At 44.4% G+C, this 10045-nt stretch overlaps 1 protein-coding gene across 1 annotated transcript; it reads right to left on the reverse strand.

The window, feature by feature from the left end:
• Positions 1-5185: 5185 nt before the first annotated feature.
• Positions 5186-9715, reverse strand: LOC125509381 (probable indole-3-pyruvate monooxygenase YUCCA11). Its single transcript, XM_048674350.1, has 4 exons — positions 8991-9715; positions 7274-7507; positions 6078-6200; positions 5186-5604 (listed from the first exon to the last, which is right to left on the reverse strand). The coding sequence occupies exons 1-4, from the start codon at positions 9645-9647 to the stop codon at positions 5422-5424; spliced, it is 1197 nt and encodes a 398-aa protein (XP_048530307.1). The 5' UTR covers positions 9648-9715; the 3' UTR covers positions 5186-5421.
• Between the last annotated feature and the right edge of the window lie 330 nt (positions 9716-10045).

Here is a 10045-nt window from a genome sequence, read left to right on the forward strand (position 1 = left end):
ATATCGTAGCGGTGCTTAGGCGAAGCCCTGCGTCGGTAGAACATCATCATCGTCACCACGCCGTCGTGCTGACGAAACTCTTCCTCAACACTCGGCTGGATCGGAGTTCGAGGGACATCATCGGGCTGAACGTGTGCAGAACTCGAAGGTGCCGTACGTTCGGTACTTGGATCAGTCGGATCATGAAGATGTACGACTACATCAACCGCGTTGTCATAACGCTTTCGCTTTCGGTCTACGAGGGTACGTGGACACACTCTCCTCTCTCGTTGCTATGCATCACCATGATCTTGCATGTGCGTAGGAAATTTTTGAAGTTACTACGTTCCCCAACACTTTTTGGTCCAGCGGACCAGGCCGCAGCCGCATTGCTGCGGGGGCTGTTGGCCGAGCAGCTCGACGGCCGAGCAGTGCTTGACCAGCAGGCCGTGGGCCGCGCGCGGGAGCGAGCTGCGGACTCTTTGGCCGGCTGGCATTTTTTATTTTCTGGCCAGTTTTTGGGCAAACTTAAATACAGTTTTTTTCTCTATTAAAAAATTATTCAAAGAATTTTTTTGTTTAGAAAATAGAAAAGTAAAGAATTGCTTCTGAACAGTGCTATTTTCATGAATTTTATTCATATTTTCCACTATGAAAGATTAAATTGTTGCTTCTCTAATTCAATTTTGAACCAACCGGTTAAAATTGCTTAGAGAGTGAAAGAGTACATAATTGTTTCCGAATAGAATATTGTAAAGTTTCCGCTGCAAAGTAAAAGTTTTATCCTCCAATTAAATTGGAACCAACGGGAAAATTTAATTGGAAGAACTGTTCTTAGCAATGTTTTTCTCCTGTGGGTGAAATCAGATTCAGATAGCTTCTGCTATGACAAAAGAAATATATTTATTTTAAAATTCAAATATGACATTGTTATTTTCTGACCAACGTTGATGATAACAGTGCTATAATTCTATCAGTCTTATGTTCAAAGCTTAAATCTCTGATGAATTTTGTATCAAAGTGATCAATTTCAGAGAACAGATAAAGATCAAGAAATGCTCTTGAGCTAGAGAAATGTATATTTCTTGTTCCCGCTGCAATAAAGTTGATGATCATGATTATTTCTTAGCAAAGTTGTTTAATAAAAATACTATTATCACATTTTTTATGAGTTATACGCATTGTTTCCATTTCCGCCCAACGGTGATATGGAATTAATGTAGAAAGATGATGTTTTATTCTAACTTTGCCACAACAGTGATTTAGAGTATAAAAAGAAAGTTTTAAAAGATTTAGTGTGCATATTTTTAACCAGACCAATGTAGGGCTATTTTTATGCTCATTATGGTTAATTATTGGCTAGGTTTTCTCAGACTAAAAGTTTTCCATGCTTTCATTCATGAAAGCGAATGGCTGGGTACTTGTGACCCGAAAGATGACCAAGAAAGGTCATAACGTGAGGGAGTATGTTCTCTTTAAAGAACGGCTTCAAAAGAAAAGAGGTAGATCATTGAGAGTCTTGGTTGACGAATGTCTTTCATGTACTCTCTACGAAGAAGATTTTTCAGTCAACATGATTTGAAATGAAACAAGCAACATGCGTGTTTAATTTTACCAACGTTGGATCAAGCATGTGTGTCAAAGAGCATTCAGATTTATTTCTGAATTTCATGATTGAATATGCAGTCAAAAGAGCCAATTCTGACATTTATGTTCCTTACAGAGAATTACCCGCATAGCGGGAAAATATGATTATGATAAAAACAAATGGCGGGAAAAATCTGGGAAAATACTTGTGTAACAGGGTACAAAAATCCCGTATGGCGGGAGAAATTCTGGCAAAGGACTTATCCTGTATGATAGGAGAAAGATATGATGACTCATGTGCTTTTAATGTGTCTCATTCTCGGAGAAAAGTATGTAGTAGCTATTATGCTTTCCTAGTATCGACCGTACACCTTATGTGTAACGGTCATTAAGCACTTAATAAATCCAAAGAGAATAAAAATTACTGACGAACCTAAAGAAAAGAATGATATGCAAGTGTGACTTGCAAAAGTACTAATGATAAAGAACTCTGTTGAGTTTCTAAAATGGAATGAGGAAAAAGTACTCACATACCAGTTAATAGATAACTTCATTTCGTATGAAGTAATCAGATAAATGAAGTACATAATCGAAATTTCTTCAATTCACAAGAGTTATAAATGGTTTTTCAAAATTGTGGCAGAAAAGTTCTTGCCACATTTCGAGGGGGAGAAAGAAATATGAGATAAATTAAGAATGATGATACTCCCCTATACTTTAGATAATGTGATGCACATTATGCATCTAAAGTGATCCATTAATGAAGAATGTGATCATCTGGGGGACTACGACGGTCATAATAATACCCCTAAAGAAAATAAATAGTTGTATTCCTGGATCTTTTACAGTTTCAAAAGCAGACTAAGGAATACTAAGACGGTGCTTAAAGTGTCATAAAGAAGAAAGTTTTAACAGAATAAACCCAAATAATTAAGTTCAAAGATACGCCATTTTTAGTGAAGATGGAGTAATCTGGGGGAGCATGTTGTATGACCTATACAACACCTGTTGTTAGATCTATAAAGGAGGAATGGGTAAACATGGATCTTGTGATAAAGGTCCCTGTAAAAGCTATTGTCTCTTGGAAATGAAAGACTATACAATTAATTTGCCTCTTGGCAATGACAGAGCAACAACAGCTCCATATGAAAGAAGTGTCAGTATCTGAGACACAGATGGTCTCAAGGAATGAGAAAATCAGATACTTCTGATTACTATAAAGTCTATGTTAGTGAAATTCAAATGGAGGTTGATCCCACCTCATTTAAAGCGCTCAATCGAGCCTTGAGAAGTTTCTGTTTTGTCTAAATGATAAGGGACTATATGACATGAAATAAAATTGGTGAATCCCGATGATGTTTGGGACTCATAAGTAATTACCAATGGAGCCAAAACAACAGGCGGTAAAGGGTCTACAAGGTCAATGTGACTCCAAAGAAAATATGTAAAGGTGTAAAGCGTGACTTAAATTGAAAGATTTTGTCCAAAGAGAATGAATATATTACAATGAGTGTTAGTGGCACATCATGATCGACATCATGATCTGAGTTACATCAAATGAAAGTAAAGAACACAAGGTATACTGCTTCAAGAAGTCTTTTATGGACTAGAGCAAGTCTCTAGACAATGACATTTAAAGTTAGAATAATCAGATGTTATTTTGGGTTAAAGAAAATACATGCAAAGTTATAGAATAGGAAATTCATTCTAATCCTTTGCATGTGGATGACATCCTACTTGCTAGTGGTCATGTCAATCTACTACAGGAGGAGAAAAGAAGTTCTTGTCCTCAAAGTTCAAAAGAATGTCCCAGGTAGAGTGTCTCTCGTTATAATTATCGAGATTCACCAAGAAAAGAATAAAAAAGGGGGGTATTAGGAATGTCGCATGGACATGCTAAGAAAGGTATCTAAAGTATGCATGCGAGAAAAACCTACGCATGTTCTTATAGTCAAGGGTAATGGAATTGGAAACTATGGTGTTCCAAAAGTTGATGAGAAAAGATTGAAAACGGATATGGCACCATATGCTTCAGCTGTTGGAAGCTCAATATATTACCCTGACACAGTTCACGTATCCGGGTTGTTTTGGCAATGTCTAGTCCATATATAGATCACTGGAATGGAGTCAAAGATATCGACCTCATGCTGAAATAAATAAGTGCTCTAAAAAGATTGTGAGTACAAAGACAAGACTTGTGAAATGTATAGCGAAATCCACAATTATCGCTAACTTTCACACTTGGAGTTTTTGTGTGGAAAAGCTCCAAAGAATGAAACAATTATCATCAATGTGATGCAAAGATATGTTGTAGCTTGATATGAGGCTGAGGGACAGGCAAAATGGTTAAGGAGACCTGTACCCGGAGTTGATAATGGTTGACAAACCATTTCAAATTTTTCGCTCCTATGACAACGAGTCAAGTATTGATGCCAAACACACTGACATAGAGTTATGCGTTGTAAAGGAGAAAGTCCGGAATTATGTAGAAATGCTTGATGCATAAAAGCAACAGACAAGTGTTTGCAGATCTACTTATTAAAGGCTTACCGTCCAGTGTGTTCGAAGAACACACAGTCGACATGGGTTTTATGGTATAGTCTAAGAATTCCGGACAATAAAGAGCCCAAGGTTAAAGAATTTGTTACAAAACAGAAAGGTACGTTGTGGCTGCCTGATTCGATCGGCAATTGAGCTGTGACGATGAAACATGTTCTATGTACCAATATGTGATGAAACAAATAAACTAGAAAGTGTAAGGTTAAAAGTAAAGTTGAGATCAAGGGGAAGAATGTTAGGTTGATCTCTTCCCGATCGAGCCCAACGGCTCGACGGGCCCTTGACCCGCGCCCTGATCGGGGGCGCCCAACCACACCATGGTTGGTAGGTCCCTGTCGCCATGCTATATAAAGGGGTGGGCCGCACGCAACACAAGATTCACCGTGCGTCCAGAACCCCATCTACATCCCTACCAATCTAGGGTTAGCGCGATACGACGGGAAGCTCAACCACCACCACACACACACACACACCGCCGTCACCGTCCTGCCATAGCAACGGCGGGAGTTCATCAACCCAAGGTGAAGGTAATTGTTGGAATTTCGTCCACAGGATCGATCACATCAAATCAGGACGAACACGCACACGAAAACTTTGGCCAAGGGCACGTGTCGTGCCCCTTCTTTTTATTCTTTTTTCTGTTTTCTCTACACACGTTACAAAGTTATGCCCTGGCTGCATATATATATGCACAGCCAGCCACCGACCCAACCTAAACCCAATCCTACTCGTACAGAAACTACTACCTAAACACGCCGGACACAAACAAATCCTAACCGGACTCTACTTTACTAGTTAACTCCTATCACAACACGGACTAGTACTTCTGCTACTTGCGTGCAAACAGCCACATGTACTAATCACCGGCTACCTTGTTCACCATTAGTCTAAATCTAGTATAAACTCCTACTACATGACTCAACCAATACTATGACTAGGACAAGATTACCTAACAGTAATACCCCATCTGATCCCGCAACTACCGTGGATATACAACACATGTGATCCTGATGGATTTAACACTACATAGTCAGGGTACTGTCAGTGCGAGTCGCGCATGGATCGGTCTGCAGATCGCATCTGGAAATTATTAACCTGGACTGTGTCCGGGCCGGACTGTGCACAGACAAGGCAACGAACAGATAATAGTTTCCCCGATAATCACAGATAAGCTACGGCTAGTTTTCCAGATTATTTAAGTTTCGAGATATTAATCACAACACACCCATTGTTTCTCGCCCAACGATCGCTGTGCGACTCCAGAAGGTATTATTGCTCTTCTGACGATGATCATGGTCAGGCTTGGTGTGGCTTCTTCTTCTTCTTGCTGATGTCCTCGGCTATGGACTCGGCGTCCTCGCAGCTCCCGTAGAGGCCCCTCCTCACCATCCCCGCGCAGTAGAGGCCGTTCTCCCCCTTCCAGTGCTCCGGGAAGCTCCGCCGCGCCATCCCGTCCTCGCCGATCAGCCCATCGTCACTCTGAGAGAACAAAAGGAAACACAGAGATGATCAGGCCGTACGGATCATGAGCGAGTTTGCGTCCCGAATCCCTACGCTGTGCATATATAGTAATAGTAGATCGACATGTCTATTTTCAGGCGTGCACTTTCAGGATGCGTAGCACCGACGGTACATGAACGCACGCGGGCATGTTCCGGAAAGACGAGACCAGGAACCGAGCTGAGTTTTGCTTCTTGGGAAAGTCTCGTCTCTCGTCTCCAAAGCGACATGCATATGCATGCACGAACGTCTTCTCTTAATTTTTTATCAACAAAATGTACAAATTATGAGTCACAACACTGATGAGTCATGAATCATGATGTACCGATCCCTATGCGACCAAGTTGGTACACAGGACGAGTGTGCATTGGTGTTCTATACACACGTGGGCATGTGGCAGCATGAGCTGGATGCATGGACGGATGCGTCTGCAATGGACGTAATAATCTTACCTTGAGCCACTTCTTGGTTGTGCTCCGGTAGCCGGTGGCGAAGACGATGGCATCGAACGGGTGCCGCTTGCCGTCGGCGAACTCCACGACGTTCCCGTGCACAGCCTTCATCGCCGGCAGGACCTGCACACGTTCACATGCCCTTGAATTAAGCATGCAATTTATAATCCTTTACCCGTTCAGCTTGAAGTTAAGAGGGTGGACTTTCTAAATCCGCCGCAGGTGTGCCTCTATTTAGAGTTCTAGACCATCCATTTTTTGCATCAAGGTTTATAAATAAAACGATATATAAACTTGAAACAACAAAAAACCTAGAATTCCTGGCAAAAAGAAAAATCCGCAAAAACAAAAGAACTTCCGTGTATAGAAAAGATTTCAGTTTCTTCAGTGGAGCTACAGATATAGAATAAGATTTTATGTTCAATAAGCTATATCATTTTAAGCATTGAAATTGCACCAAAAATCAAAAATATTTGTCTACACATTGCGGTTATAATGTCTTGGTGACCAGAAATTTTTTAAGTTTATAAATTGTTTTGGTTGAGAAAAAAAGAGGGAATCCTATATCCTATGTTTTCAATTCCTAAATATCTACAACTCACTATCTATTTTTCTAGCCATGCAACCATACCACATAAACAAGTTACGCATGCAAGTCATAAATTAGAATTTTTTTCATTACTCTATGCATGAAACGTTGCCACGTCATAATTAATGCATCTTAATTATTCACAGGTTATTTTTGCACCAGATTTTGTATTGACATTCATGGTATTATGAGCAAAAATTAAAGAAAAAAAATCGAAGCTATATTCGAAAACACTGTTTGCATGAATAGTAAGGTCTTGATTATATTTTCTTCGCTACAAATACCATAGGTGTAATTACTTACGAAATTTCACACGTGCATACATACAGTGGTGACCAAGTTTGATACCCCAAATTTTAGAAATTTTAGTTTTTTCTCTAGTATTTTTAAAATTTTACTATTCATGTGTGTGTGCATCTAACTATGTTCACGTGTGTATTTTCCCTCTTGTAGCCACCTATATTATGCAATCTATTTGTGCATGACTTTGAGTTCATTGCTTCTTGGTTGTATATATCACAATAAGTGTTTCTTTTCTAGGGAAAGGCAGGCGCTCAGCCCTAATTTTGAAGAAAATAAAATCCAACATCCATTAACTTTCACTGACCCGGATCTCGCCGGTCTTGATCTTGGCGTAGGTGCCGACGTCGACGACAGGGTAGGCTGGGGTGTGGATCTTCATGGAGAAGGGCCCAATGGCGGGCCGGCGGAGGCCGTAGCGGGAGGTGTCCCCGAACACGACGCTGCACATGAAGAGCACGATCCGGTCGATCAGCCACAGCGGCAGGTACCTGTATAGCGTCATCGCCACGTTCCAGATCTCCTTGGTCACAAGGTGAAGCTGCATGCAGCCACAGCAACGACAAATAATTAACTCACACGACCGCTGCAGCGCATTGCAGCCAATTATTTAGCTGTCGACAATGGTCTTTACTGGTTGCATCACATCACATGGTCCATCACTGAAAATACAGAAGGAGACATAAACTATCGGGTTAAACTACTAACCAAGTTGTTGATCAGGCACGTGAATGGGTGGTTTGCTATTTGCATCTTGTCTTTACTATTTGACCTATATAAGCGACAGAGACAGGGGTCATTCATCTGCTAAAGCGGGCTGCTGACCACAAGCGAGACAGCAGGATCCTATGTTGCTGTTCATCAATTTGCCACCGATTGCGGTTGCTCATTACGCAGTGCCGAGAATTAGTGGCTACCTACCCCGCGTGCGTGTGTGAGAATGAGATCTGTCGTTAATTATCCTGCAGATCGACGGGCTCCGTTGCGGCATTGAATAATCATGATGTGCTGCTCCTGCAGCGATTTGTTGGCATCGATCCGGTCGAGATCAGGCTATATGTGGGAACAGTACAGGTGCATGGATCCAAATCCAAGGATCAAACGTCAAAAACTCCATAGGGTAGTACAATAAATTAGCTAGCTATGGGCTCTACGTGCATGCAGTGTCGATCGAGTGGGTACGGTGGCAGGCAGCTGGCAGCAGTCCTAGTGTCGCCTTCTTTCTTAGAAAAACCTGAAGGTTCTTGGACGGCAGAGGGCAAACTGACCAAGCTGTTGCAATGCTCTAACTGAATACTACTACTCCGATTTGAGAACGGCCGAATGGTTCGTTCCCGCAGATAGCAGGTGTGGCGTGGTTGCTGCAGTGGTAGCCATGCCGATCCAGAAGTTCATAACGGGCACAGCTCCCGATCTGCTAGGCCGTGACGTAAAAATAGAGCAGAAAAAAGAGCATGCATGCATTCACAAACAGGATCGATCATTCGGAGCCGTCCAGCAGCTCAACTCCTACATGCAAAAGCGAACCACGCATGCAGCCATGCCCCATGCACACATGGAGCGCCAACTTGCCGTGTAGAGCTCGCCACCCTATGACTCGTGCGCCCGGCACGCTTGCGTGAGCCGCCACCAGGCGTGCCTACTCGTGCGCGCTGGCATAACGACACACGTGAAACAATGGGGCATGGTTTGGTGTATAATAGAACTGGCTAGTAGTGTAGTTGATTTACCTAGCGACTAAATCAGTTTTCTAACCTGCTAAAAAGTTGTTATTTTTTTTGGCAAGTTTTGCCATCGCCAAATATTGTTAGTAGCAAAATTTTGGTAGCAACCAAACAAACCTTGAGTAAGAAACATTAAACATACCAAGTTAAAAAGAACTGAACTTACGTTAAGTAAGAAACACTAAAAACAACTGGCCTTACCGTGGACCCTTAATTAAGAAACATTAAACATGCTACTTCTAGTGTCAAAAACGTTTTTATATTATTATGAGACGGAGCGAGTACTTGCAAGTAACTGACCTCGCTGCGGACGATGATGGAGGTGGCGGCGCCGGCCTCGGCGAGGTCGTAGGCGATCTCCATGCCGGAGTTGCCGGACCCGACGACGAGCACCGCCTTCCCCTCCATCCCCTTGCCCGTCCGGTACTCGCAGGCGTGCATCACCTTCCCGGGGAAGCCGTCCAGCCCCGGCACCTCCGGCAGCACCTTCTCGTCGTTCTCCCCGGCGGCGGCCACCAGGTGCCTCGCGGCGTAGCGCTCCACCAGCCCCGTGGCGTGGTCGACAGCCTCGACGAGCCACGCGCCCCGCGCCTCGTCGAAGCGGGCCTCGCGGACCTCGCGGCGGAGCCGCACGCGGACGCCGAAGCGGGCGGCGTAGTCGTCGAGGTAGCGCACGAAGTCGTCGCGCGGGAGGTAGGTCGGCGCCGCGGGGCCGTGCGGCGCGTGCGGCAGCGCCGAGTGCTGCTTGGCGAGGTGGAGGCGGATGCGGTCGTAGGTGCGGTGCCGCCACAGCGACCCCACGCAGTCGTCGCGCTCCAGGACGAGGTTCCGCACCCCGCGCAGGGACAGGCACGCGGCGGCCGCCAGCCCCGACGGGCCCGCCCCGACGATGATCACCTCCTCCTCGTGCTCCTGCTCCTCCTCCCGTGGTTTCTCCCCCTCCGCCGCGTGCGCCATTGGCGATCCTCGGGGTTCACGCCGGGGTGACAGAGAAGGTGGGACGTAGGGCGGCGAGGAGTAGAAGCTAAGCGATGGGTTTTTTGGGGGCTTTATAGGAGGCGGGGTGGGTTGGTGGACGCGTGTCACGGCAGCTGCAAGCAATGGTGGAGTGCCGTGGAAGGGTCCTCGCGGCGGTGCCGGGGCCCGCGTAACGCATTTTTAGAACGCTGGGCATCTGCTAAGCAAATGCTACTACAGGCCGCGGTCACGGGTCCTCTACGTGCATGGGGTCTCGTCTATGTATGGATACAGCTCCTCTACAAAAGGAGAAATGGAATAGGTACAATGGCAGCCGTCAGTTGTCAGTTGGCATGCAGCAGTTCTGCTGTCCTCTTCTTTCGTAGAAAGACCCGAAG

This window comes from Triticum urartu, chromosome 5 (assembly GCF_003073215.2).
Source record: "Triticum urartu cultivar G1812 chromosome 5, Tu2.1, whole genome shotgun sequence".
Taxonomy (NCBI): domain Eukaryota; kingdom Viridiplantae; phylum Streptophyta; class Magnoliopsida; order Poales; family Poaceae; genus Triticum; species Triticum urartu.